Below are 26,993 nucleotides of genomic sequence, written 5' to 3'. Positions count from 1 at the left end.
CTCACAAGCTAAGCTATTATTAGTGTAGCAAAAAAAGCAACCCAGCGTACAGCTTTGAGCCAGATGGCAGCTCAGACGGGGAAAACAAAGACGCTAATGGATATATTTATCTGCAAGATAGAATGTAGCGGAGCAGGGAAGACTTTGGTCCAATTGATGTAGTTTATACGTCACAAATGAGAGTTTTTTTTAAACAGCGTTTTTTATGCTTCTAATTTACATCAGTTTGAATTAAAAAAAACAAAACTCATAAATGCAATTTTAAGCTTTGTGTCTTTACATATGTCCTCCATCATGGGAAAAATGCTACTAAAACATGTTAAAAACACGTGATTTTCATTGGAGTGGGTCTCTTAACAACAAAAACAGCCGCAACAATACGACAGTCACATCTCATTTCTGATAACCTGTTGGTTTGTTTTTAAATTGTCATATCAAAGAAAACTGTTTTAGGAACGCTAATTTTAAATTATAGCTGGCTTGGAAATAATTTCTGACAACGCTTTTTTATCGAATAAATCCTGACGCTTAGCTGTGCTTCTTTTTTTATTTACAGTAAACAAGAGCATCATAAAATGCTGGTGTTTGTGTGGAATAATACCACCAAATATTGACTCTCCCTATAAAAAATGAACAGCTATAGGTTTCTTTTTTAAAGGAAGATTCAAGCATAAAAAAGCATTTTTTTGCAACTTCGTATAAAAGATGAAAATGAAAAATGCTAGGAAGTTGTCATTTGATTTTAGTTTTTTGCCGTTTTATTCTGGAGCTGTTTAAATGCATTGCTAAAGAGCATCTTATAATTTGTTTGTTTTTTATCTTTTTCAGTTCAACTTAAAGCAAGTACAGAAAATAAGTTACCATTTAGACAAACAGCAGAGTGAGTCTGTTAGCAGACAGAAATAACCCAGAGAAACAACCTTTAAAGGCCAGTTTGGACGATGTTTACTCAAGTTTGAATGACTGCTGTCTTCAGCAATTTAATAACATGTGTAACATGAACATTTTTTTTTCTGATTTAAAGCTTAATAACAGGATTCAAGTGCATACAACCTGTCCAGATGTCAGTTCTGAATCTTCTGGAAGCTTTTTGCCATCGATTAAACAAACAGCATTCTCTATCTGTCGTGTCCACACCTTCAGTCCTTCCTGAAACAAAAACAGAAAAATTATTTTAAAAAGAATGATATTAAACAACATCTTTCCATCAGTGTACAAGTGTGCTAACCTGAAGACCTTTTTGTGAGTTTTCCTTGGATGCTCTGCTGTCTGGTAGTGGGATCAACAGGTCAACATTCAGCCAACAAGACACTGTGGTCCAGCAGGAGCCCACTCCTGACTGGTACTTCAAATCTGCAGGCTTTGCTGCACTCTGAAATACCCGTTAAATATCAATTAATACCTCACATATAGTGTTTAGACGCCCTGCAGGTCTGCATCAAGATCATGATAATCATGCCTGGATCAAGTTGTTAAGTTAAAAGCCATTGTAAACAAGTAAAAAGGGATTGAAATATCTGTAAAACTATTCTATAAAAACGTAGAATAATTTTTAAAAATAAGAATATATCACACATTTCATGAAAAGACACAAAATCCGCATGACTGTAGGAGACAAATGTGATTTAAGTGGGAAAATCCAATCTAACCTTGGGGTCTTTGATGTCAAAAGTCCTGCAGACAGTTCTTATGAGAGAATTAAAGAATAATAATACAATTTATGCGAAAGTTAGAAAAAAAATCAGCATTAAAAAAAGGATACTTCCGGGTTTTGGGGTTGACATGAAGTGTAACGCAGTCTGTGACATCATCTTCTGCAGGGCTCCACTTCTGCTCTGATGAGATCAGGTTCTCTACTGCAAACACCAACTACACACACAAACACACATATGTCAATGCAGTGGTTTAAGCAGTTTGTTATTGAGATCCATAGTGATTCAAGCCACACACACATTCACACACACTGGTGCCAAAACTGGCAGCAACCTATAACCACCAGTAGTGTCTTGACCAAGGACACTTACACACAAACCAATCCAGCGAAGCCGGTGCACACCCTGAACAGGTCACCATACAATCACACTCACATGCATAGTGGCAATTTAGAGTCACCAATGAATCTATGAAGCATGCTTTTGAGCTGTGGGAGGAAACCAGGCAAATATCACACGCATTCACAGGGAGAAGGGTCCCAGCTGGGATTTAAACAAGAGCCTTCTCAAGCTGTGAGGTAACCACTGTGTAGCCAAAGATTAAAAAAAAATGACAAAGGTTTTGTCCAAAAGCAAAAGCCTGGCAGAAGATAGGTCAAGCATATGTTGCGTGATACCTGTCGAAGTGTAGTTATTGTGTCTTTGGCATCAGCATCCGTGATCATGAAAACTCCCAACACCGTAAGGCCTCCGAGCAGCATCCTGGACACCTGGAAAGCAGTACCAAAAAGTAAACAATTAAAAGCTTACTGTTGAGCAAATAGTTGCACATACAAAGAATGATCATGAAATACGTTTTCTACTGGGATGGAGCCTACCTGTCGAGCGTGCTCAGAGACCCACTCTTTGTCTACAGTCTTTCCTGCAGACTCTTCATCTTTGGGTGTTGGAGCTGCTATGACGACAAAATCTCTTTGTCCTGAACTCTGAAAAAAATAATGTATAAATTTTTTTTTTTACAATCATTCAAGAAAGGTCTTACCAAATGATTGTTATTTTAGTGTGGAATTATCATAAGTCAGTGTGAAAGCACACCTGTCCAATGAGCAGACCTGTAACTGGACCAGCTTGTTGTGAGCATAGTTTGGAAAGGTATTCTTCTACATCCTCATCTACTATGTAAACACGACCCATGGTGCCTGGGAGAGAAACAAGTGTTCATCATAGACTGTATTATCAGAAAAAGTGTCAATGGTGGTCATACACAAGTGTGTTTGTTAGTGTCTGTATCAGTGTTTTAGCAGATAAAATAAATGAAGAAGAGAGGTCAAATGCTTCTTCTTTTTGTATATTTTACCTGTATATAACATATTATAAACATAGAATTTTTAATTCTAACTACAAGTTTTCTGTGAAACATTGTTTAGCCAGTATGCTAAACGCAGAAACGTTGCGTTTACAAAATTACAGCCAAAAATATAAACAAAAATAGAACTGTCGCCTTAAATTTACATTTTTATTATCAAAAAATACCTGAAACAGGCTAGACAGAGACCAAATAAGCGCAAAAACACTGGTGAATGGCTCACAGTCTTGATGAGTGGCTCTGTCTCGTCAGCAGATAAACAAAACACATTTTACCACAATCCTTTGCATTTCTCCTCACTTCCGTCGCACATCTTTGATGTTACAGTTGATTCAAACTCAAACCATCAAGTCACAAAAAATAAAAAATAAAAGGTTTCCGCTTTCTTTCAAAAGTAATAAAGTGCAAAGATTAAAGGTCGATGTTTTTAAGATTTTGATATATACATACGCAAATATTAGACATTTATTGCTTAAATGCTTCACTAAATCACTATATGATATCAACATTACACAACAAAATATTGCTTTAAACATTTTCTGGAGCTGCTTCTCGAACCGTGCTTTTATTTTGAAAGTCAAAAGAACCCATCCTCCATTTCTACGATAGCTTTACGTGTTGCTCTCGTTCATTGAGTTTGCGGGTGAAACACAGTTTAGTATTCGTGTAAAAGTTGTACCTTTTTTCATTTTTCATTGTTAGCTGAGATATGTAGATATGGCGGTGGTTTTGCTGCAGGTCCTCGAACGGACGGAGGTGAACAAGCTTCCGAAAGGCGTTCAAAACAAGCTCGAGAAGTTTGTGACGGAGCTGCAGAATGCTAACGAAGTGCTCAAGACACAGCATGAGCGCCTCAAAGCAGACAGCGGTGTGTCACTTCATTCACAATTGAGCCGAATCACTGATTGTTTTGTTATAAGTTGTGTAAAAATAAGAAAAAAGTAAAAATGTGCTTCTTTAAACTTGTAATAATTACAGTTTTACATGGTTTCGCCTCAAAAGTGCTAGCTTGATCATGCTAGCTTATGCTAGCTTTGGCGACGATTTTATTTTCATAGTGATGCTGAACTGAATTCTTCTTTAGTGACGAACTGAAAAATAGTATTTTCATTTTTTAATCTTTTAGAGTTATTGTTTTATTTACTTTTTCGTTTCAACATGTTGTACACCCTGTATGGAAATCATGTAAAATAAGTCTTTGTTCTAATTAACTCAATTTACTAAACTATACGACAAGCCACAAAACTGAATGAAACATAACAAACTTTACTGTTAACTGTTTACCCCTTCAGAGCAACAATACTTTGACATTGAGAAGAGGCTGGCGGAGGGTCAGGAACAGATGCTTTCTGCCACCAGAGAACTACAGACCTTAAAGGAAGAAAATAAGAAGCTAAGTGAGTTCTGACACATATTTTTATTAAATTACAAATTTGTTAAAATGCCTTAGAATGCAGCTAAAACATTTTATTAGTTGTTTTTTTTTCTCCACTTTTAAATAGTTGAAGATCTCACAGTTTTGTTAGATTGTTCCCCTGATTTGAATGTTTTAGATACACCGGGTTTTGAGTGTACATGTTTGAAAAACACATCTTAGTATAATCTTGTATGACATTTCTATAGTGTTTATGGGTAAGTAAACTTTCATCAACCCTTCTGTTTTGTCTTTTGTGCCTTTTTTGTCTTAATTTCTTCAATTTCTTCTGTAGATGAGGAACTGTGTGCTCTGAAGGGAATAGAGGGGGACTCCAATGAGAGTAAACCAACTCAACAGGTACATGTCAGAAGTGTGATCCCAAATATCATTGGAGGCTGAAGTTTGTCCTTAAATCAAAGTTTTTGCAATAAATTATTTTAACTTAAAAGAGGTTAAAGTGCTTCTGTATTTAAATAAATCTGTACTTTGCTCCTTAAGTCCCACTCAGTCTTTTTATCTATTGTTAAAGCCCTTCTAGAGGTCTTTTAATAATAATTATGCCATTTTTAGCCAAAATCAAAAATTTGTGTTGTTTTCTTTGATATAGTTTCTGCAGAGCAGCAGTATTTCTTTATAAATTTGCCTCTGCGTTGTGACTAAGACGATGCTTACAATATATCTTAAAACTGGTTTTGCATAAAAGTAAAACTCAATTAATCCAGGTTGTTGGTTTCTTCTTTGAATATTTTTAGGTATATTTTGCATGAAAAATTCCAGGCGCAAAAACAAAACGAATAAAAAGCGGTGCAGTCCAGTTAAATACTGGCTTGTTTTTATGAAGTATCACATTTGATGTCTTAAATTGTTAAAGTTTATTATTAAGGTTTTGTGTCCTCAGCAAACAAAAACTAAGTATGAAATTGAAGCAGAGAAACGAGAGTTGGCTCGAGTTCTGGAGAAGAAAACGCAGGAAGTGGAGAATCTGACAGGTTGGTTATTGTGTTTGTTTGCTTGTTTTTAATGATATAAGCTTCTTGGCTTGACGAGTGTTGTATTTTCAAAGAGGATATGAAGCGTCTCAATGAGAGGCTGACGGAAACCAGCAAAGTGAAGATGGAGCTGCAGTTGAAACTGGATGAAATACAGTCGTCTGCAGCCTCTGTGCAGGTACGTCATGAAACTACTGCAGCTCAGTGGAAAAGCTGACGCCTCAAAGCACATTGAAAACCTCTCTTGATGTGTTGAAGCATCGAGAGAAACGGATGGAGCAGGAGAGGGAACTTCTGGAGAAGAAGATTGAGTGGCTGACAGCAGAGTTGAAGACAAAAACGGAAGAACTACTGAACACAGAGAAAGACAAAGGCAGCAAGATTCTGGAGCTGCAGGCCAACCTCAAGAGCAAAACCGAACAGGTAACGCAAAAGAAATGAGAGTTAACAACAAAAATCCACAATACTTGTGTCTTTGCTAACAGCCTTCTTTTCAAAAGGTGCTCACATTGGAAAGTCAGCTGACTTCTCTGAAAGAAACCCGTGAAAGTCAAAGTCAAAGAGCGGAAGACCTCAACAGCAAACTGAAGCAGGTAATGCACTCCACACAGGCCTGTGCTCTACAATTTATGTCATGAAAATGTGGTAACACACACAAGTATTTCTGTATCATATCCATTAAAGTCATGAAACCAGTAAATTAGTTAAAGGAATGTTTACATTTACACCTTTTTAAATAAAACTCTGAATTAGTAACATGTTATTAGATTAATTTTACCAACAGGTGACAAGGATTAAACCTGTAACTAAATAGCAGAAATGACTATAGTCTGCCAACAGCATATTTGTACTTCTGATGGAAACGTCCAAACCAGTTGAAATCCAAATAAAGTTGTTTTCTCAAAATGAATGTCAAATTTTTATGGAACATTTTGTATGTGCTGATAACTCTGCTTTCCTGTTCAGCTGAAAGATGAGCAGAATGCCATGGAGGAGAAATACCGCAATGAGCTCAATGCCCACGTCAAGCTGTCCTCACTTTACAAGGTCAGAATCTGGTTCCATTTTTATTTCAGGGTCCCCACGGGGCCTGAAAAAGTACTAAGGAATTTGGAAATAATAGTTTTATATCTGAAACTTAACAATTGTGCTGTTTGAAACTTTGCCGTTTCACATTTTTGGTCACAAACGTGTTTTTTTTTTCACCCATACATTTTATTTTCATCAAATACTGTAAATGAAGAGCGGCAGAACCATTCATTAGCATTGCAACACAGACTGCAAACAACATGGCAGGAAGCTACAGTTTTAATCTTGGGGAAAAGCACATTTAACATGTCATGGATAGAACAGGTGTCATGTCAGCTCCTAATGCTCTCAAGCAGCGAATGGTACCCAGCTCGCTGCTTGTGCCTCTCAACCATCTGCACTGACTTTGTTTGTAAATGATTTTCAATTTTTTTTTTCTTTTAATTTAAGTGGGCTGAGAAATTAATCTTAATTTTTGAAATGCATGATATTTAAAAGTCTTAACTTTAACTTGAATAAACTTGTAGGAACCCTGTATTTACTGATGTACTAAGAGACATTAAAGGTGTATTCAGAGTGGACACATTTGGGTGAATACAGACCAAACACAAGGTTCAGGACTCGATCCGGATCAAATTAAGCGGACCAACAAACTTTTCCAGCTAGATGAGTCCATTCAGGATGTTTTAACTTTTACCCTCCTGCAGGGGGCAGCAACTGACATGGAGGTCAAGAACCAAGAACTAAACAGAGCGGTGGAGGAGCTGAGCAGGCTGGTTAAAGACACAGGAGAAGGTAGGACTCCAGATTTCTAATATTTGTCAGTTTGAGTCAGAATTTGTTTCATAAGATCGTTTTGTTGAACGTTGTAGATCACTGGAGAGTAACTGATGTCTTATCTTTGCAGCCAACAAGGCTCTTGAGAAGAAGGTCTCAGAGAGTGAGGAGCAAAAGATGCGGCTTGAGGCAGAACTTAAAGAGAAGATTAAGAAGATGGAGAAAGAGCTGGAGAATGCTACAGTGAAGGCAGCAGCCAAGCAATGCTGTAAGAAAACACACGCACACATACTTTTTGGGTTGAATCCCTAATAACCATTAACATCTACTCAATTGAAACCTCTGTGACTGTTTTCTGATGAAGGTGTGCCTTCTCTGACGGAGGAGCAGCTGAACTCGATGTGTCCATCAGCAGCTGCCATCGCAGCCATTGTCAAACCTGGCATGAAATTCTTTGACGTGAGTTCATCATTTATTTAGGAATACGCGTAAACCATGTGAAAATTGAGTTTTTGTTTGTTTTTACGTGTAGCTGTACAATGCGTATGCTGAGTGCCAAACACAGCTGCAGCTGGAGAAGCAGGAGACAAAGAGGGTGAGCAAAGTTCTGGACGAGATTGTCCATGAAGTGGAGTCCAAGGCGCCGGTCCTCAAGCGGCAGAGAGAGGAGTACGAAGGCATGCAGAGGTCCATGGCCTCTCTGTGCAACAAACTGGAACAAGCTCGTGCTGTGCGTTAGTGGGTTATTAATTCATTAGAATGACTGCAACAAAAGCAAAACCTTAATGCTGCTGCTGTTTTTGCATCAGGAGATCTACAGCCTGCAGAAGGAGAAGGAGGAGGCCAAGCAGCGCTGTGATGAGCTGGAGAGAGACAAACTGAAGACTGAAGGACAGCTGGGGGATACATCTTCACAGGTTTGCCATCAGAGCTGCTAAAGAAAACTTAACCTCAAGCTGTTTTATCTGCATCCTGAAATTTAAAGATTTATTAACTGTTGTAAAAAAGGATTGTGGCTGTTTAAATTTAAATTGAAGGACAAAAGTCCAGTTCAAAAAAGTATTTTTAATTAATGCAGATTAATCCAAAGTTTTTTTTCTTTGGTTCAGTTGTGTGCTTTGCTGGTGGAGCTGGAAGAAGCCAGAGGAAACCAGGTGACCAAAAGCGACGGCTGCTCGGCTGACATATCGAGCACCTCCGAGGATGTTGGCTCTGGCCCGTTGACCTTCCGCAGTGTGGTGGAGCTCCAGCGGCAGAACCAAAGCCTGCTGGGAAGGCTGCGGGAGCTGGAGGAGGAGAAAGACAAACAACAGGCTAGCTTCACAACAGCACGGTAAGAAAAAAAATTTGGGCCAGGTATCACCAATAATTTTCAGAATTGATTCAATTGCTTTTTTTCTGATTCTTTCAATCCACTCAATAGAATTTGATTCAGTTAAAATTTGAGTTCACAGTTAATACATTTAGACACATCTGTTTAGAAATACATTAATGATCTATATATGTTTTAGAAATTCATATTAATCTCATACAGTTCAAATATAGTAAAATGTATTGGTGAAATTATAATGAGATTGTTAATACCATACAGTGTTATATGGATTCTCCAACACAGAAGCTTTAATTGTTCTTAAAGAAAGTTTCCCTTAAGTTGAGTCTTATCAATGTTGAAAATGTTGTCAAATCTGATAAAAAAAATATTGTTGTTAACATAAAACTGAAGCAAACAGTTATTCTCCAGAATAACAGAGTTGGAGTTAAGTGTGGACAAGCTTCAGAAGGAGGTGGAGCAGCTAAGGGAGCAGAGGAACCAGCAGAAACAGCTGGCCGACTCCAGCGCCAGGCAGAGAGACATGTTCAAGGCGCTGCTGACTCAGAGCACGGGCTTCAGCCTTCCAACTCAAGGTGATCACAACAAGCCATGTCGAGCAGTTTATGGTGACTTTTATTTGGACCGTATCAGATTTTCACATTTGCTTTCAGGTCATGACCCCTCCCCGCAGCCCGATCGTCCCTCGGCTCCAGCCACTCGCTCCACCCCACAGAGAGCTGCAGCTGCAGAGGCTGCGCAGACGGCTCAGACCAAAGCCGCTTTAAAGCAGGTGAGTGTCTGCAGAATTTACCTGGCTTCTCTTTTTTTTTTTTTTTGAAAAGGTCTGAGTGGATGCGTGTCTCCTTTACAGCTCAACGACGCCTTCACTCTGTACAAGAAGGAGAAGGCAGAGAATGACCGGATGCTGAACGAAACAAACGATCGGCTGCAGAAACAGCTGACAGAGCTGCGCTCCAGTCACGCCAAACTCACGTCGCAGCTGGAGTTCAGCAACAAGAGGTGAGCAGCTAAAAGAGATTTAATGCATGAACAAAATAGAAAACCGCTCATCTATTATAATATATACAGATTATTCACTATTATTACCGGATTAAGATCATAAACTGTCATTTTTGATGAGTTAGCCTCATAACACAAACATGATGAAAAGCTAGCAAGACTTTTAAGAGAAAACCGCTAGAAAACACACAATTTTCATCATTTTAAAATGGTGTAAAATAAACCAAAATGCAAACACAATATGTAAAAGATTGATTACACTCATGAGAATAAAAAAAGATAATATTTTTTTGAATGAAATATTGTTGATTTGAGTTGTTTGGTTTATCCTCCACTGCTGTGTTCTTGCTGATCAACCTTGTGCGTATTTTGTGCTTTTAATATTTAAGGTATGAAATGCTCCAAGAGACGGTAGCGGCGTACCGCAGAGAGATCGCTGCCCTGCAGGAGAGGAACCACAAAATGATCGCGACAACCCAACAGCAGGAGCAGGTCATTCACACAATGAGTCACGACCTGAGGCAGGCTACTGAGAAACTGGCACTGGAAGAGGTACGCACCAAGAAACAGACCAGTTTAAAAGATCATAAAGTGCTGGGAGTGCATGCCAGATTTTTTCAGTTTGTCTGAAGAAGATCTGTGTCCTTTATTGTGCATTATTTTGTCTGAAATAGAAATTAACCTGTTTAGGTAGCCGACACAGAAAAGTTTTTCTGAATGATGGTTGACCCTTTTAATTTAATCGTAGTTCAATTAGTCCAGAATGGTTTCAGCAGAAAGACTTGGTTAAAAACAAAACCATAACTTCTTGAAAACTTAAAAAACTCTGAAATAATTTGATATGTTGTTACTGCTTCATCTGCAGGTTCGTGTGGAGAACATTACCAAGGAGAGGGACATGTTAAGACAGGCGGAGACTCGACTCTGTCGAGAGAAAGAAGCCATCCTGGCTGAACAATGCAACCAGAATCTGCTGCTCACCAACCTCAAGTCCATTCAGGTACCATGTAGAAATAGATCTTATTATTGATGCTTAAGAATTCTTAATGACTTGAATCTGTGTTGGTAAGGTATAAATATCTGATTATAAGTTATGATAAGGATTAGAATAATTCCTGTTCAAATGGTATATGGGATTATGTACATTTTATTCCTCCCTCTCCCTCTCAAGTAATCTATATTTGATGCCTTAATATCCTATGTTTGACATGCTTTGATTGCTTAAAATAAACCATTTCTAATCTAATCCAATTTTTAGAGTTTTTTTCTGTCTTTGTGCTCATTTTGCTCTGTCTTTTCTGAATTGCACTTTTGTGTTTCTGATCTTGACCTTTTTGTCCAGCTGAGTATGGAGCGTACAGAGACAGAGACTCGCCAGCGGCTCAACAATAGAATAGAGCACCTGGAGAAAGAGCTGGCTTCAATGAAGGCCAGGGTGGAACAGGAAGTTGCACAAAGACACGCTCTGGGCCGCACCATGGATGTACGTTCAATATTTCTGGCAAATATTTCTTCAAACTTGTGTGTTTTTTGGCCCATGGATTAAACAATAATTCTTTGAACATAACTATTTTCCCCCACCCTGCAGGCTCAACTGTTGGAAGCAAAGAAGCAGCTGGAGACCCAGAACACACTTCAGCAGAAGACCAGGGAGCTGCTGCGCAGCTCTGAACAGCAGGTGGCTGCACTGAAGTCCCAGCTGGCGTCTGCATCTTCTTCTGAGGCGACTGCGACCTCCAGCAGCACGTCTGCCCCGGTGACCAGAGCTGCAGGCCTCCGAGTGCCACTGAGAGGTAAAGAGGAGTGCCTTTGATAGTAAAGATGAACACCTGATTTGACATATCTAATTTGTTTTCTTTGTGTTCTGCTACTGCTCTGTTTAGTTCGTTCTCCAGTTCCTGCAGCGTCTCAGCAGCCCAGCCAATCAGAGCAGGAGCTGTCAGAGCTAAAAGGTCTCCTCCGCAGCGCTGAAGAGCAAAGCACTGAACTAGCAGAGCAGCTGAAGACGGCAAACTCCACAGTGGAACAGTACCGATCGGTGGTGCTCACTCTGGAGGACAGTCTGAAAAAAGAGAAAGAGGTTTTATTTTCTTTAAATCTCTACTTCAGACCCTCCAAAACCTTCATTGGAAACCCACTTACTTCAGTTTTCTGCTTCATAGTTACGTTCCCCTCTGGAGACCCAACTCAAGGAGACAGAAGAGCTGCAGAAGCAGCTGGAGATGAGGATTTTAGAGTTGGAAAAGATGAAGGAACAAGAGCAGGAAGAGAAAAGGAAGGCTGTTGAAGCCGTGGAGAAACAAGTGCGTTCATCTGCAACGTTTGCCCTTGCTGGCAGGATTTGGTTCTGTCTTCATATTTTTTCTTTAATCGCCTAAGAATCAGGTTGAGCTGTTCTGCACGTTTTTTAATTTCCAGGTGTATGAGCTGCAGCGCAGTCTGAAGGCAAGCCAGACGGAACAGCAGGAGGCGCTAGAGAGGGCGGCTGCTGCTGTCACACAGGAGCAGAAGGCCACACAGGACAGCCTCCTGCAGGTTCATTCACACTCTCTGCTCACATTCTGAGTAGATGGAGATTCAGACTAGTTTACAAGATCCTCAAACACTGTAAATGTATGTTTCACAGGAAATATGTAACGTAAAAAATATTTATAACCAGGTGGAGTTAAGTTGGCCACGCAGCTGTTTATTTGACACAAATATCGCACAGATATAAAGAATTACAAACGCACAAATCCAAAGTTATGCACAAAAATCAAGAATTACGCACAAATCCAAAGTTATGCACAAAAATCAAGAATTACGCACAAATCCAAAGTTATGCAGACAAAATCCAAAGTTACTCACAAATCAAGAATTACTTGCACACAAATCCAAAGTTAAGGTTAAATATAAAAAATTGCGCACAAACTGAAGTTATGCTTTGATATCAAGAATTACGCACAAAACCAGAGTTACAATAAACAAAAAATATTAATAGCCAGGTGGGATTAAGGGGGGGGGTTAAGTTGACCACGCAGCCATTTATGTGGCACAAATATTGCACAGATATAAAGAATTACGCACACACAAACCCAAAGTTACGCACAATTAAAGGATTACGCACACACAAATCAGGGACCGTCTATTTTCTCTCCATAGACTGTGTCCTATCTATGATTTTTTTCAGACCAAACTTGCTGCAGAGGCGCAGGGCAAGTATGAGCGGGAGCTGATGCTTCATGCTGCTGATGTTGAGGCTCTGCAGCAGCTGAAGAAGACATCCCAACAAGAAGCAGCACGGATTAGACGGCTAGAAGAAGATCTGAAGAAGACTGCTGCTCTCCTTCAGGAGAAAACCTCTGCATTAAACACAGTGGAGAAACAGCTGAAGGTATGACTGTGAAGTCTCTTCATGTGTCAAAACTGCTAAATTAGGGAAATTTCTGTTTACGGTTGGTCACAAGTTTTCTCTTTTTCACCATTAGGAGAACCTGGCCAATCAGATCCGTCGCTGCGATGAGCTGGGAAAACAGAATGCTCTTCTTCACCAGCAGATGGATGAAATGGCTGCAAAGAGCCGCCTGCAGCAACAGCAGCAGCAGCTGGACCTGTCCTTCAGTGAGGAGGGGAAGACCACAGAACAGATACTGGAGATTCTCAGGTAACAAACCTCTACAAGAGATTTGTTTGAAACTACCCTGCTAAACTTAGGAGGATTGTGTAAATCAGAGCGACGTTAAAGTGTGATTGTGATGCAGGTTTGTGAGGCGGGAGAAGGAAATCGCCTTGGCTCAATGTGAGGCATACGAAGGCGAAGCTCTGCGCCACAAACAGCGAGTCGAACATCAAGACAGAGAGCTGAAGGAGCTGCAGGAAGCTCTAAACTCAGAAAGGGAGAAAATGCAGGTATAAAACGCAACGGTGAAACCAGGAAGATGTCACGTCTTCATCATAATAAACTGTCTTTTTTTGTGCTTCAAGTTGACAACCAAGACCATAGCCCAGCAGCAAGAACAACTGAAGAGGATGGAGAGCATCAACACTCTCCAAGAAACCATCAAGGTGCTAAAAATGGACAGAAGTAAACTGGAGCAGGAGCTGCAGCAGGCCCAAGCTAAAGTAAGACATTAGCTTATACTGTTTAGCACTTCAATCATATTATTGAATGTATATTTTGCAACAAAATAGCAGTGGGCTACATTTATTGTTGACTCTTGTACTTCAAAAATAAACTAGTACATCAGGTTAAAAAAATGTTGTCCAACAGCTTGGCCTCTTCTTTTCTATTTTTTGTTTTCTACGTTTTTAACTTTAAAAAAGCAACTGACCAAAAATTCAAGGTCTGAAATGACTGCATGGTTTCATGTCAAGTGCTTTCAGACTTGACAACCTCTCATGCAAATATTTTATAAAGTTAATCAAAATAAGATGTTTCTGAAAGTGACCCAATTTTAGTGTTTTTTTATTGTATAATTCAAACGGCTGTCTTCCCAGCATCTATAGTTTGGCTGAGCTGTAAGTGTGATGGGGAGAAACGAAACATTAAAAGTTCAAAAGAAGGATATCAGGAAAGAGTTTTTGTTGAGTCTTCATCTGTCTTTGTCCACTGTCTTTTTTTACTACGTTCTTAGTAAAGCAAACAAAAAGTTTATGGAGGATAGTTAGTTGTCTAAGAAGCACACCTGTTACCATATCCAGGAGAAAATATTGTTCAATTTTTAAGTACAAATATGTACAATTTACTTAATATATTTTTACTTTTGTCTGTTTCTACAAGGTGACAAAGCTGCAGTCAGACATCAGCCCTCTGCACAACTCTCTGTCTCAACTGTCAGAGAAGAACAGCTCCATGCAGGCAGACAAGAGGCTGCTGGAGGAAGATCTCAAACGATGCAAGAACAGGATACAGGTTTGTAGAAAGTTAAGAGTTGAGATGGAACATTGGAAAAACCAAAGCAAATATTTGTCTTTTTAATTTTTTCTTTTACATTTATCAAAAAATTCAAATGTTGAGCAACATATGGTTTAGTGTTAAGGTTAACATTCATTTAAAGTTCCACATTGATCATCTTTTAATGTACTGTAAAAGTGGTCTTTTGGTTACGATTATGCTGCTTTTAGCCTAAAAAAACTTTCATTGTATAGGACATAGTTGCTACGGAGTGCCAGTAGTTAATCTGAAATGGGGCAGGACAGTTGACCCTCATTTCCCATCATTGCTTTGTTTACGCTTTCTCTTGCTAGCTTAAGCTACAGTCACATATAAAACTCCCACAACACAATGGAGAGGCATCTGCAGAATCCTCACAATTAGCTGATGCTTTTTCTGAAAACTGTTAGTGTGGTTATAAATGCAGACTGAAGCAGTCCAGCTCAGAGTGGCCTGTCTCGAGTTTAGAGCCAGATTCCAGCTCAGACGAGAAAAAAGAGACGCACATGGATCTAACTGCTATTGGATGTATCATAATGGAGCGGAGCATGGAGCTTATGACTTGCCGATTGTAGTGGCTACGTCACCGCTACAAGCTTTTTTCCAAACCCTTTTTTTCATCTGCTCCTGATTCGACACAATTTGAATGAAGAAAAAATACTCGGAAATGCAATTTGAAGCTTAATTTTCTTAATGTCCTTCATCATCAGAAAAAGGCCACAAGAACATGTTTAAAATGTGATTTTCATTGGAGTGGGACTTTAAATAATGATTTCAATTTACTTTATAATGAATTCTCAAGTTTCTACCAAAATGATTTTATCTAGTACTTAACCCCAATAAACTTATTTTTTCTGAATTTTTATTTATTTATTTTTTTCTATTTTTTTTTCCACAGCAACTGATTAGTCAGCAAAAAACCGGTGACTCTGAGGAGAGACAAAAACTGACATCAGAGAGGGAGGCTCAACAGAAACGCATCTCGCAGCTGGTTGAGGAGACGGCCAAGCTGAAGACTGAGCTGGCCAGGTAGAAACAAAGCAAAATCACGCGTTGCTGTTGTAAACTTTTGCCGTTGCTTTCTTTCCGCCCAATGATTTCTAAACATACATAACCACAATGACCTCCATCGTTTGTTTTTCCAATGCTGCAGATCCACCGCTAGCAGTAACTCCGCTCACTCTCAAATACAAGGCTTCAAGGACTCTATAGTCCACCTGATGTCAGAGAGAGACTCTCTCAAGAAAGACCTCGAAGCAAAAAACAACGACATTCTAGAGAAGAACAAGACCATCACCCAGGTGAAGAAGATCGGGCGGCGCTACAAGACCCAGTACGAGGAGCTGAAAGCCCAGCATGACAAGGTGCTCTGCGGCCATGAAACCGTTTGGAGAAGTGAAACCATGATGGAGAACCTCTTTAGATAGCATCTCTGTTTGTTTGTCTCCCAGCTGGTCAGTGAATCCGCTACCAAAGGAGGAGCTGAGCTGGCTCCAAGCCAGGAGGCGCAGCAGGAGCTGGCCAAAACTCAGGAGGAGCTCAAGAAGACCCAAGAGGAGTTGAACTCACTGAAAGAGGAGGTGCAGAAAAAGCTGGAGGAGGTGATCTTAAAATACCTTGTGGACACTTTTAATGCTTTACAGGGAAAGAAAAAGACAGATTTAGGTTTGATCAAATGAGAAGATCATCTCAAAGTTAAATCAGAATAATCACTGCCTCAATTATTTTGTTGATCTTTACAAAGATGTTTCTAAGTCCAGATACTTATTTTTTAGTCCATTTATTGCATGTGTATGATAAATTTGGAAAAACTGGATAAGTAAAGTGAGCCTATTGGCTTGATTACACATTTTTTATTAACTAAATGTAATGTATTAGTGTAGATAAAAATTATCACCAGAAGGAGGAATATATGTGCAATAAATTGATTATTTTTCTAGAAGGCCTTTCCTTAAAATAAACAAAGATTTACCGTAATCTCTTTCTGTAGGCCCAGAAATCCCAACAGGAGTTGGAGGAATCCCAGAAGGACAACCAGCAGACAAAGAAGAAGCTTCAGGAAATCCAGAACCAGCTGACACAGGTACACGTCTGACATGTTTAGTAAGAGCTGCAAAAGTGCTGAGATTTTAAAGCTAGAACTCAGAAATGTGTTCTATAGAGAAGTGATCCTCAACCACTTTAAGGCTTCTGGTCTCTGGAAATCTATTTTCAAAATAAAATCCCACTTCAAGAAATTTATTTTAAAAAAGTCTAAAAAGTTTTTTTTATACAGATGTTGAAAATGTAATGAAACAAAATTGTTGATTTGAAAAAAGTTCTATAAAATAAATAAGCAATTTTTTTTTCCCCACAAAAATGTCATTTCAACACTCAATCCAGGCTTTCATTATCTTTCAGGGAAAAAAGATAGATCATATTTTGTCTTTCCTCAACAGAATTCAGCAGTTTTTTAATATAAAACTTCCTTTTGGATCAGAAAAATAAACTAATCAGAAATAATCAAAGTTAGCACGTGTTTCTTTTTTTCTGTTTGCGACCTTGTACCAAATGACCCACGAACCGGTATTTGTCCGTGCCCCATCGGTTGGGGACCACTGCTCTATAACAAAAATATTGTTCTTCTGCAGCTCTGAAACCTTTCCTTCAGAGTTTTATGCTCAGGCCACCTGAAGACTGTTTGTGTTTTCATTGACAGATTTGAGCCTTTCTGCTCAGTTTTTATATTTTTGCTGCTCTTGATAGAAACAAAGTGACAACAGTCTGTGAATGCCAGCTTTCCTGTTTGTGTCTGCAGCTTCAGTCCCAGTTATCTCAGACTCAGAACCAGCTGCAGCAGAGTCAGAACCAGCTGACCCAAAGTCAGAAAGAGCTTCAACAAGCCAAGAGCCAGACCCAGCAGGTACGCTTTTATCATCACAACCATCTAAAGAGTCTGGAAAAAAAACAAAGAACTTCTTTATTTTTTTGTAAATTTTCTGGGTAACGTCTTTTTTTAATACTCACTGTTGGGAATATATAGAAATCTGCACAAATAAATGTAAAAAAAAACATTTTTATCTCCTGTTTAGTTTTGTTAATTTCTAAAATAGAGGAATTGTTTTATGGTATGATTTCTTTAAGCTGACTTTGCTTCATGCTGGTGGTTCACTTTCGGCTTATCCCTTTCGGGGTCACCACAGCGTAACAGCACCCACTGTTTCGCATCAGTGATTTGGCAGAGTTTTTACACCAGATACCCTTCCTGACACAACCCTGTACTTGAGGGGCACAGGGACCCAGTTATGCAGCAGAGTCAAGGGTCTTGCCTAAGGACCCAATCTGGGTGGGGATCAGTGGACAACTTTTTATAAATATTCTCTAAAAGAAGAGCTTCTTATCCCTGCAATATAAGATATAAATCACCAATTTCAGTCACCAAAAAAGTTCCTGTATTTATTCTAAAGGTACAGAACCAGTTCAAGTCCGCGCAGGCTCAAGCTCTGACTCGTCAGACCATGATTCAGCAGATCCAGAGGGAGCTCCAGCAGATGAAAGACCAAAACGTCACAAAAAACAAAGAGCTTCAGCAGGCCACCCAGGAAGTCAACAACCTCAAATCTGCTCTGACTCAAACGGAGACAAAGGTGAAAACACGTTTACTCTGTTGTTGATCTTTGTGGCATATTTCTTGTAAATCCTCAGGCCTTGCTCTTGTGATTTTTACAGGTGACCGAGCTTCAGGGGCAGCTGGACAGTGTTCAGAAGGTGAGAATAAAAGCTTTACGAAGATGATTTCTTGATATCTACTTTGTCTCTATTTGAGAATTTTTGTCTTATCTTAATGTATTATTGTCTCCTTGCTGTTTTGTGTATAAATATATTTTTGCTTCTGATCAGACTGTTGCTGAGCGTGAACAAGATGTAAAACGCTTGCAAGATCAGCTGAATGAAGCAAAGCAGAATAATGAAGCTGGATCAGCCGTTCAGATGAACCAGAACCAAAGTGATCCTGCTGCTGGGGATTCTAATGATGAGATGGAGAAGCTTAAGCAGGAGGTAACCAGGATTGATCGAGCTGCAGGGTGGAACATCTCTCTGTTGGTTTCTGTCGGTTAACGGTTTGTGTTTTGCAGCTGGCTGAGAGCAAAAACAGAGAAGAACAGCTTAAACAGCAGATGGCTGAAAAAGAGGAGAAGACCAAAAAGGCCATAGTTGGAGCCAAAGTTAAAATCGGACAAGTAAACAGTAAGTTTGCAGAGGCACAAATAAAAATACTAATACATTTGTATATTTTAAAGGTTTTTAATGATCAGCATTTGCCTTTTCTGTTCAGGTGCTAAAGAGAAGCTCAGTCAGGAGGTTGAAGAACTGAAGCAAACTAAGGAGGAGCTGGAGGTGAGGATGAATGCACTGAAGTCTCAATATGAAGGACGAATTCTTCGACTGGAAAGAGAGCTGAGAGAGTCTCAAGCGCACTCGGAGTCCAGAGAGGAACCACAGGACCAGAGCGGAACCAAGGTACAGCACCAACACAGAGGGGTCCCAAACCTCTGTTAGCTAAATACATCTGCTCACATGTGAGAAGAAGACGTCGTTACCAACATGAGAGGCTACTGACTAGAGAATATATAGACACTGGAAGACAAGATTTATTTTTTTATTTTTTAATTTTTACATTAAACAAAATCATCTGGAATTTTCTTTTTATTTTTTACTTTTATAACGTTTGTTTTGCATGACTATATTGTTTCATATAGAGTTGTGGTCACAACTATAATACAGGTTTATTGTTGGACAATATATTCACAGATCAGCCTGTACGGGACTAATGTGGGGTTTAAATTCTTTTAAATATTTTGTATTCAGATTTCAGTTTTTGGGGGTAAATATTATCTTCACCCTCTGTAAAATATTTGAAGCTGGTTTTAACTTTATTTGTTTATTATATGTTTGTGTAAAAAAAAGCATTTTTTGGAAATCTAATAATGAATGTGAATCCACAGTTTGAAGTACTTTATTAGCAGCATCCACGTAGCATCACACAGCTGGTTGGTGAATATTGTATGTTATTATTATAATGTAAGGGAACTGTTGCCATAAATGCATATTTGGAGTAAAGACTCCTGCTTTTTGTCTGTTAAATGCAGATTTCTATTATTTTGAAGTTGAAGGCGCTTCTTCTGTTTTCTCTTTGGCTCTTTTCTAGGAAAAAAAAAAACTTTCCAGATACGTTCAATTTTTGTTAACTTTGCTAGCTTTGGGGTTTAATTTGGTGGCCGTCACAGTTCAGAAAGTAGCAGATGGATTTTTGACATGTAACTGAGCGCAGTAGTTTTCCAAAATAAAACATCCTTCAGAATCAGATTACAAATAAAACAGAAAAAGATAGGTCTTTTTTTTTTCTTCTTTTTTCTATCCTGGTAACAACTGTGGTGGGGACCACTGACATGGAGAGGATAGTGTGAATATTTTTTTAGCAAAATTATAAACTTTTTCTTAGTTTGCAACTTGTAAGCTAAAACGCAAAACACGTTTAAAATCTTTTTATGCAATAACTTTGATTGCGTTCTTTGGGATGATGGTGTGTCTTCCTGTCTGAACAGGCGAGTGATCACAGCCGGACGTCAGAACAGCGACAGATTTCATTGAAGAGTCCTGCTCAAGACAGAGGAAGGTAATCATCAAATCTGTCTTGACAAACACCAGCACCGTCACAACTTTTAGGTCGATGACCTCCTACAGTAGCCTGGTTTATAGACTGCTTTTAATCTCTACCAAAGAGGAGTTACTGCTTTGGGAAGAGAAGAAAAATAAACTGAGAGCCATCTTTATGTTTGTGTTAAAGTGATTAAAAATTATTTTATATCCTCATTATCAGTTCCAGCCTCGCTGAACCTCCCACTGCCAACATCCGTCCCACTCCAAGTACTCCGTCTCCTAGCAACAAGCCAAGCACCTCTACTGGCAGCAAGGCAACACCCCGTGCCAGCATCCGACCCATGGTAACCCCAGCAACGGTCCCAACGCCAACACCTACAGCCACCGTCATGCCGACAACTCAAGCTGAAAGTCAAGAGTGTAAGTCAAAGAAGAAAAGCTAGAAATAATTTAAAGTCTGTGTTTAAAATGTTAACCTGCTCTATGTTTTGCTGCAGCTCTGATGAGTGCAGGAGCTTCGGTTCACTCCACCAGCTCCTCTCTGATGAACACTCAAACCTCCATGACTCAACCAACCAGCACTCAGGCCACCGCTTTCGTTCAGCCCACCCAACAGCAGGCGGCCAGTCAGGATGCAGGCTCCAGCACGGAGGCGGAGCGACCATCCACATCCTCATCCCTGACAGGAACAGGTGAGGAGGACTCGGCCTCACTAGCACGAATGTGACATTTGATCACGAAACATGAGCAGTTCACAAATGTTTATTAAACTAAATTTCCTCTTTTGATGGTTTTCCATGTTAAATGATTTTCTGATTTGGTTTGATTAAAGTTACATCCAAGAGAACTCGAGAGGAGGAAGAGGAGGAGGAGCAAAGCCGGCCGGAGAGTTCCCATGTAGCCCCAACAAAAAAACTACGACTCAAACAAACTATTGCTCTGCAGGTAAACACAAAGAAGCCAGAAATGAAAAGCGTTAATGACATCGTTGTATTCTTTCGTTTTTTTGTAATTTGTAATCTGATGCATTTTAGATTAAAAGTGATGAAGAAGAAGAGCTAAGGAATGAAGAAGGAGAGCGGGATTCACCAGATGACACTCGGGTCAGTCAGCAGCAAAAAAAAATGGAAACCAGTTAAAGTGATTTTTTTTTTTTCACTAGATTGTTACAGAGTGACTCCAACATGGAATTCTCTGAACGTCTGAACTATGAAGGCACCAAGAAGACCAAGACATCAACCTTTAGCTGTGTTTTTAATTAGTTTTTTAATTTTTTAGTTAAACAGAGTATTAAATCACTATATGTATGAATCCCCCACCAATTTTCTCCAGTCTAGATCTGTTATATGTAGCTAAGTTGTAAATATGACTATTTGCAGATTAAGTGTTTATACTGAGTTAATATTCTGCAGATATAATAGTAAATTTAACTTTTGATCACTTCTGGAACTTTTTGATTGATTTTTGATTCTGAAATTAGAAAAAAATGGTTTTGAAGTAAAAAACAAATGCATTCTCTAAGTGACTTGATAAATGATGAGGTTTTATTGTCACAGATGTTTGTTATTATTATTATTCGCTTTCAGGTCAAATGTACGTCTATAATGTTGCTTTTTCAAGCTTCTATTAAAAGCATTTTGTTTTTTAGGATCTCCCAGATGAGGATTATCCAGTTTTAGCTGCTGAGATCGAGGAGGAGAACGTCTCCCAGTCTGTCCCCTTCGATCAGAGCTCCCAAGGCTCCGCTGTAATCCGGGATGTGATCGTGATCGACACGGACAGCGAGAGTCGGGAGAGCAAGGAGGGCGAGCAAAAGCAGGAAGCAGACGGTGAAGAGGAAGAGGCAGAGGAAGAAGAGGAGCAGGTTTTTAACCACACAGTTGTGAAAATGTTTTCTTTTCTTCTTTAAGTGTTAACTTCTTTACAATGTTCCCACTTTAAGGAAGAAGAGTTTGATGTTGCCGCTGACAGCAGAATGACGGGAGAAGATGAGGGGAACGAGGAGAGCAGAGAAGCAGAGACGGAGGAGGAGGAAGCATCGTCAGGAGGTGTCCACTCTGAGGAGAGCGCCTGTGGAGTGTCCTCAGGCTCTCAAATCACCTCAGAGCAGATTCAGAGCGGTAAGGGGGACGTGTGTTGAAACTACTACAGAAAATAAGCTGCAGAAACAGAATGGAAATGGATTCACACAACAAATCTTTATTTAAAAAGAAACAATGAACAGATTTTTTTCACAGATTATTTTGTCAAATAACTTTGCTGAAAATTTTCAACAAGTGAATCAGTGACATTTTATTTTCATTGTATCTCTCTTACATATTTTTCTATTAATATACTTAATTAGGTTTCATTTACTTTTTTTTTTAACACTATAAGTCGCACCTGAATGTAATTCGTACCCCCGGCCAAACAATGCAAAAACATGGTAATACGAGTCATAATAACCAGATGCAACCTCAACATATGATCTTTCGAGGTAAAAAAAACTGTTTTAAATTTGGCTCAGGTGAGCTCACCTGTAGAATGGAGACCTCTGGAGCCGAGAATCCTCTCATCCTCTTGCTTAATACAAACAACAGTGAGTCTGTGCTCTTATTCATAGATGAAAAAAGAAACTCTTATAAAAACCTACTATACTTAGTAAGAATTTAACCTTTTTTTCCTTCTTTTAAGTCAGATTTTGAGAAAATATTTTGCTGCTCTAATAAAAACTTTCACTTTACCATCTCACTTTGCACGTCAGCTGAAATTCTCACATGCAGCTGCAGGAGAAAATATGTGAACCCTTTGGAATAACTTGGTTTTATGCATAAACTGGACACAGAGAAATTGAGTTACTCCCAAAGGGTTCACATACTCTCTCTTGCGACATATTTTATGTATTGTATATATATTATTGTTTGTATTTATGTTTGCTAAATTATACTTGTTCGTTTATTTAAACATACAATCTTAAATTATGTTTGAATGGTCTTAAAAATATCTTTAAATGTTTTAAATTTAACTTTTATATATCTTTAGACACCCTGAATATGTATTTTTCCTGGTTTAACCTAAACTCTCCGTTACGTGTTTGGTAAGTTGGTATTTGTAAAGAAAAGTCTGTGTCGCGATGTAATGAATCTGGATACTTGGTTGCACATTTTTAGGTTTGGGCCCTCGCCGTGTTCTGGATTTAAATCTTCACAGGTAAAGGTGACTCTCTCGTTTCTTTCAGGGGAGGGTACCAGTGGTGGCTCGACAGAAGCTGAAGCCCCCAGAGAGCCCATACACCTCCCCTCTGGCTGCTCCTCATCGCACCTCACGCCCTCGCCCCCCGTCACATCCCGTCTCCTCCACATACGAAGGCCCAGAGACACTCTACTGCCTCAGCTCAACATCCAACCTCCTGCCCCTGAACTGGGACCCCCCCACTCACAGGTAGACTTCCTTGACTCCTACAACTCCTGATGACAGGAATACCGATTAATAATGAGCAGCAGAAATGGAATGGATTGTCATTTTGTGCTCTTGCTCATCAGAGACAGTACTCTCAGTCACGCAGAACATCGGCGGGTCGTGGGCCTCAGCTAACTCCTGGAATAGGCACAATGGTGAGAAGTGTTGGTCTCTTCGACTAATGTTCAGTTAAACCAAGCAGATCTATGAAAGTCTTGTCTGGTGTGTGAAGCACTTTAACCAACAGTTGGATTGTTTCTGCAGCCTTTCTTTGATGAAGATGACAGAATGGTTCCCAGCACCCCCACCCTGGTTGTTCCACATCGCACTGATGGCTTTGCTGAAGCAATACAGTAAGACGCACAAATATACCACCTTCTTAAGAGGCGTTCATGGACTTCTAGGAAATTACTTGTTTTTTGTATCATAAAATACTCAAAAAAGTCCAACACAAGAGGTGCCAAAAACAACTATGTACCCATGAGTCCCTTTTTATTTTAATTGTCAATGAAAACACCAAACAGGTCATGATGATGGGCTCTTTTTGTTGCTCTCTTAGGCTGCATTCACACTGGGCATGAGTGGCACATTCAACTATGTAGGTTTTTGAACCTGCTTTTAGTATATGGCGTTCACACAGGTCCGCCCAATACAAGCGCATGTATAGTTGGAAGAGGTTTAGTGTGAAATGACGACGTTGTCCAAATGTTGCAACTCTGACTCCAGGCTTTTTCTTTCACGGCTCTATTCCGCTGTATGAAAGACCTGGTGTGATATAATCCACAAACCCCAATTATTAATTTCTTCTCCATGATTGATTTTAAACTAGCTGGCATTTCAGTGTTCTGATAAATTCACTATTTATACATCACTACCAAATTCAAGTCCCTGTTCGGTCAAAGTTCAACTGGTTTAAGTTTTATAATGTGCTCAGTCGCTGCACGTTTTGTACATAGAGCCCAAAAACTGACTTAAAAGTTACATAGTGATGTATGAATCCAAGAGTTTTCAAAACACGCCTATGTGGGCCCAGTGTGCACAAAGCATTGTGTTACAAGAGAAACCTTTCCTGGTTTGAAATTAATAAACTTTATCTGTAAAGCTCTTTACAACAGAGCTTAATTTTCTCCTGTGTTGTCTGCAGGACTCTCACCTCCTCTCTTTCGTCCCCTCAGCTCTCCTCAGGTGTCGCATTTGCCCATCAGCTTCAGATTTGGGGCTCCGGAGGACTTGCTGCCACAAACATCAGCTTCACATTCAGATTTGGGTCAGCTGGCCTCTCATGGAGGTACACAAACACCTTCAATGTAAAATGTATTCAAACAGGTTCTCACATCTCACTTCCTGTTTGATTGTTGCCTCTTAAGGTCTGGGAATGTATGAATCTCCTCTTTTCCTGGCTGCTCATGATGAAGACGGAGGAGGAAGGAGTGTCCCCACCACTCCTTTGCAGGTGGCTGCACCAAGTAAGGAAATGTGCACACGCGTAAAACAAACACACGGTAGACTCATGAAAAAAAATGTGTCCACTTTTCTGTAAAGAAAGACTGATGGAATGTCTTTTGTCAGTGACTGTATTCACAGAGACGCTTCCTTCAGACACGGTGGACAACATGGCCTCTCAGTCAGTTCCCATGGTAACTGCTTCCACCGAGATGGTTCCTGCTGCAGATGATGGAGATGAAGTCTTTATGGAGCAAGAAGGAGATGGGTGAGCAACACAGTTGTTGGGAGTCCTCTGGTTATTCATTTTTAATCACATTATTTAAAAAAATAACAGATGATATTAAGTTTTTTTTTCCTATTTACTCCTTCTAACAATATATTCTTGGACAACCAAAAGCTGAAATTAGAGATTTTTGTTCTGATCATTTTTACTAAATGTGTATACAGAATTTTTCTTTTAAACAAAGAAATAAATTGAAATTGCAGCAAAGTAAATGTTCTTCTCATAAAAAATTTGGATTATAAAAATTTCATTTCAAGTGTTGCCAAACCAAAAATGTTAGTAGTAGTTGTTTCTAAATTATCCTGCTCATCACTGATACGTTAGGTTTGAAATTTCAGTGAAACAGAAGAAAAGATGTAGTTTAAAAAAGCCTTGAAAACTTTATTGTCCTGCTACTCGTTCAGAAAGATCTCTTTCAGGCAAAATGATAAATGAGTGAGCACGTTTTTATTTGTTTAAAATAAAATATTTAAGAACTATTGAATTAAAAGACGAGTTCTTCATGTTCAGACACTTAAATGCTTTTTCCGTTTGTTTTTTTAGTAACCATAATCCTGTTTTTCTAACTGAACACAAATTCTGCCTCATTTTGTTCTATAAAAGAATATTTGTAAAGTGGAATTGGAGTAGGATGAACAAACTGTTTTATCTTTCCAGTGCGAGCATCGAGTCTTCTCTAGAGAGCATGGAGTCGACAAGACAACCGGCCGAGGAGTCTTCACTGCCATCAACCAGCCAAGACCCAGGTAACGTATTGTGTTCGCTAATATTCTAACTAAAACAATTTCTTTTTGCTCCCGAGTTCAGTTTAATGTGCAAAGTGGCATTTTGCAGATTGAAATCTTTGATACAGACCCTCAGTTGGTCGAAAGATTCGTTATTTACTTTTTATTGGTTCTTCATCTGCACTGTAGTTTAGCAGAACAATAAAAGTATTTGACTAAAATTAAGGCCTGAAACTTTAAGGAATAAAAAAAGAATCTATATTTTTAACCAAAATTGTTTGCACAGTTATAAACTGTTATTTGTGTGTGTGAAACTGTAGCTTCTAACTTGTTAAATCTTTGGAAAATCTTATGATTGCATGAGCAATAAAAAAATTAGGTAAGAAATAAACTCTAGCAGAAACTGGAGAAAAATAAAGAATTCAGGGCATGTCTGCAGCCAATAAAGAGTTGAGCGTTCAGAAAAATATGAAATGATGAACACTGATGATTGTGAAGTCTGCACATTCACAGATGCAATGTTAACAAGTTTAAATATTTTAGGAATAATTCAGAAGCCAAACCACCAATAGTCCTCTTCTGTAAAGACACAAACACCTTTTTGACCATTTAGTTTATTTTATTTAGCCATTTTCTTCTTTTTGTTGCAATAAAAAATAAAAGTAAATCTCTTCTAATTTAATGCATTGTTGTTTTTAAATTAAATTTGAGTGTAAACTGGTTTAATCTCAGTTCCTTTTCTAAGGCTTTGTTACTCGGTTGGTTAGGTTTGTACTCCTGCAGAGTAAAGAAAATGACTTGTTTCTCCTCCTTCTGACCACACAGACACGAGCAGCGCTGCTCAGCGGCGTGCAGTGACGAGTCAGCCTTTGATAAGCCGCCTCACCAGCTCAGGCAGGAAGATGTTTCTGAGCCGTCCAGGTGAGGAGCTGCACCTTTTCCAGAGGAAGTGTCTTTTACTGTCTGTCATTCCAACTTTGTACCTGA

At 39.1% G+C, this 26,993-nt stretch overlaps 3 protein-coding genes across 8 annotated transcripts in view; 1 reads left to right on the top strand and 2 right to left on the bottom strand.

Annotated features, from left to right (window-relative positions):
- Positions 1-3,329, bottom strand: part of odr4 (odr-4 GPCR localization factor homolog) — a 6,207-nt gene extending 2,878 nt beyond the window's left edge. Inside the window, exons 1-8 of one of the 3 annotated variants that reach the window (XM_024274464.1) lie at positions 3,242-3,329; positions 2,748-2,851; positions 2,531-2,638; positions 2,330-2,422; positions 1,763-1,869; positions 1,650-1,686; positions 1,229-1,372; positions 1,054-1,149 (exon numbers count right to left, since the gene is read on the bottom strand). In XM_024274464.1, coding sequence (XP_024130232.1) covers positions 1,054-1,149; positions 1,229-1,372; positions 1,650-1,686; positions 1,763-1,869; positions 2,330-2,422; positions 2,531-2,638; positions 2,748-2,846 — 684 coding nt within the window. In that variant the 5' untranslated portion in view covers positions 2,847-2,851; positions 3,242-3,329. Of the gene's footprint in view, positions 1-1,053; positions 1,150-1,228; positions 1,373-1,649; positions 1,687-1,762; positions 1,870-2,329; positions 2,423-2,530; positions 2,639-2,747; positions 2,852-3,185 lie in introns of all 3 variants that reach the window. The other 2 variants (XM_024274463.2, XM_024274465.2) reach the window with 2 other exon arrangements.
- Positions 3,330-3,617: 288 nt separating this feature from the next.
- LOC112147153 (nucleoprotein TPR) overlaps positions 3,618-26,993 on the top strand; it is a 23,760-nt gene continuing 384 nt past the window's right edge. For 2 of the 3 annotated variants that reach the window (XM_024273299.2, XM_024273298.2), the window contains exons 1-54: positions 3,618-3,886; positions 4,311-4,415; positions 4,728-4,792; positions 5,334-5,424; positions 5,499-5,602; positions 5,683-5,847; positions 5,925-6,017; positions 6,391-6,471; positions 7,161-7,248; positions 7,361-7,498; positions 7,595-7,689; positions 7,763-7,960; positions 8,040-8,147; positions 8,340-8,563; positions 8,972-9,135; positions 9,214-9,332; positions 9,414-9,562; positions 9,952-10,114; positions 10,428-10,562; positions 10,905-11,045; positions 11,151-11,355; positions 11,446-11,642; positions 11,725-11,865; positions 11,981-12,097; positions 12,732-12,935; positions 13,030-13,205; positions 13,303-13,450; positions 13,526-13,663; positions 14,322-14,453; positions 15,373-15,503; positions 15,628-15,838; positions 15,926-16,075; positions 16,465-16,557; positions 17,272-17,376; positions 17,921-18,100; positions 18,183-18,221; positions 18,354-18,512; positions 18,590-18,701; positions 18,790-18,974; positions 20,060-20,130; positions 20,335-20,534; positions 20,612-20,806; positions 20,947-21,059; positions 21,149-21,217; positions 21,763-21,978; positions 22,057-22,234; positions 23,332-23,534; positions 23,636-23,707; positions 23,817-23,905; positions 24,728-24,840; positions 24,920-25,018; positions 25,122-25,263; positions 25,939-26,027; positions 26,832-26,927. In XM_024273299.2, the coding sequence (XP_024129067.1) occupies positions 3,736-3,886; positions 4,311-4,415; positions 4,728-4,792; positions 5,334-5,424; positions 5,499-5,602; positions 5,683-5,847; positions 5,925-6,017; positions 6,391-6,471; positions 7,161-7,248; positions 7,361-7,498; positions 7,595-7,689; positions 7,763-7,960; positions 8,040-8,147; positions 8,340-8,563; positions 8,972-9,135; positions 9,214-9,332; positions 9,414-9,562; positions 9,952-10,114; positions 10,428-10,562; positions 10,905-11,045; positions 11,151-11,355; positions 11,446-11,642; positions 11,725-11,865; positions 11,981-12,097; positions 12,732-12,935; positions 13,030-13,205; positions 13,303-13,450; positions 13,526-13,663; positions 14,322-14,453; positions 15,373-15,503; positions 15,628-15,838; positions 15,926-16,075; positions 16,465-16,557; positions 17,272-17,376; positions 17,921-18,100; positions 18,183-18,221; positions 18,354-18,512; positions 18,590-18,701; positions 18,790-18,974; positions 20,060-20,130; positions 20,335-20,534; positions 20,612-20,806; positions 20,947-21,059; positions 21,149-21,217; positions 21,763-21,978; positions 22,057-22,234; positions 23,332-23,534; positions 23,636-23,707; positions 23,817-23,905; positions 24,728-24,840; positions 24,920-25,018; positions 25,122-25,263; positions 25,939-26,027; positions 26,832-26,927 (7,345 nt within the window). In that variant the 5' untranslated portion in view covers positions 3,618-3,735. The remainder of the gene's footprint in view (positions 3,887-4,310; positions 4,416-4,727; positions 4,793-5,333; positions 5,425-5,498; positions 5,603-5,682; positions 5,848-5,924; positions 6,018-6,390; positions 6,472-7,160; positions 7,249-7,360; positions 7,499-7,594; positions 7,690-7,762; positions 7,961-8,039; positions 8,148-8,339; positions 8,564-8,971; positions 9,136-9,213; positions 9,333-9,413; positions 9,563-9,951; positions 10,115-10,427; positions 10,563-10,904; positions 11,046-11,150; positions 11,356-11,445; positions 11,643-11,724; positions 11,866-11,980; positions 12,098-12,731; positions 12,936-13,029; positions 13,206-13,302; positions 13,451-13,525; positions 13,664-14,321; positions 14,454-15,372; positions 15,504-15,627; positions 15,839-15,925; positions 16,076-16,464; positions 16,558-17,271; positions 17,377-17,920; positions 18,101-18,182; positions 18,222-18,353; positions 18,513-18,589; positions 18,702-18,789; positions 18,975-20,059; positions 20,131-20,334; positions 20,535-20,611; positions 20,807-20,946; positions 21,060-21,148; positions 21,218-21,762; positions 21,979-22,056; positions 22,235-23,331; positions 23,535-23,635; positions 23,708-23,816; positions 23,906-24,727; positions 24,841-24,919; positions 25,019-25,121; positions 25,264-25,938; positions 26,028-26,831; positions 26,928-26,993) is intronic. The other variant, XM_024273300.2, reaches the window with a different exon arrangement.
- The window catches only part of prg4a (proteoglycan 4a), a 13,795-nt gene continuing 13,655 nt past the window's right edge, over positions 26,854-26,993 (bottom strand). For both annotated transcript variants that reach the window (XM_024273305.2, XM_024273307.2), the window contains one exon: positions 26,854-26,989. In XM_024273305.2, the coding sequence (XP_024129073.1) occupies positions 26,973-26,989 (17 nt within the window). In that variant the 3' untranslated portion in view covers positions 26,854-26,972. The remainder of the gene's footprint in view (positions 26,990-26,993) is intronic.

This window comes from Oryzias melastigma, linkage group LG17 (assembly GCF_002922805.2).
Source record: "Oryzias melastigma strain HK-1 linkage group LG17, ASM292280v2, whole genome shotgun sequence".
In the NCBI taxonomy this organism is placed as follows: domain Eukaryota; kingdom Metazoa; phylum Chordata; class Actinopteri; order Beloniformes; family Adrianichthyidae; genus Oryzias; species Oryzias melastigma.
This window is presented reverse-complemented; position numbering and strand designations above follow the sequence as displayed.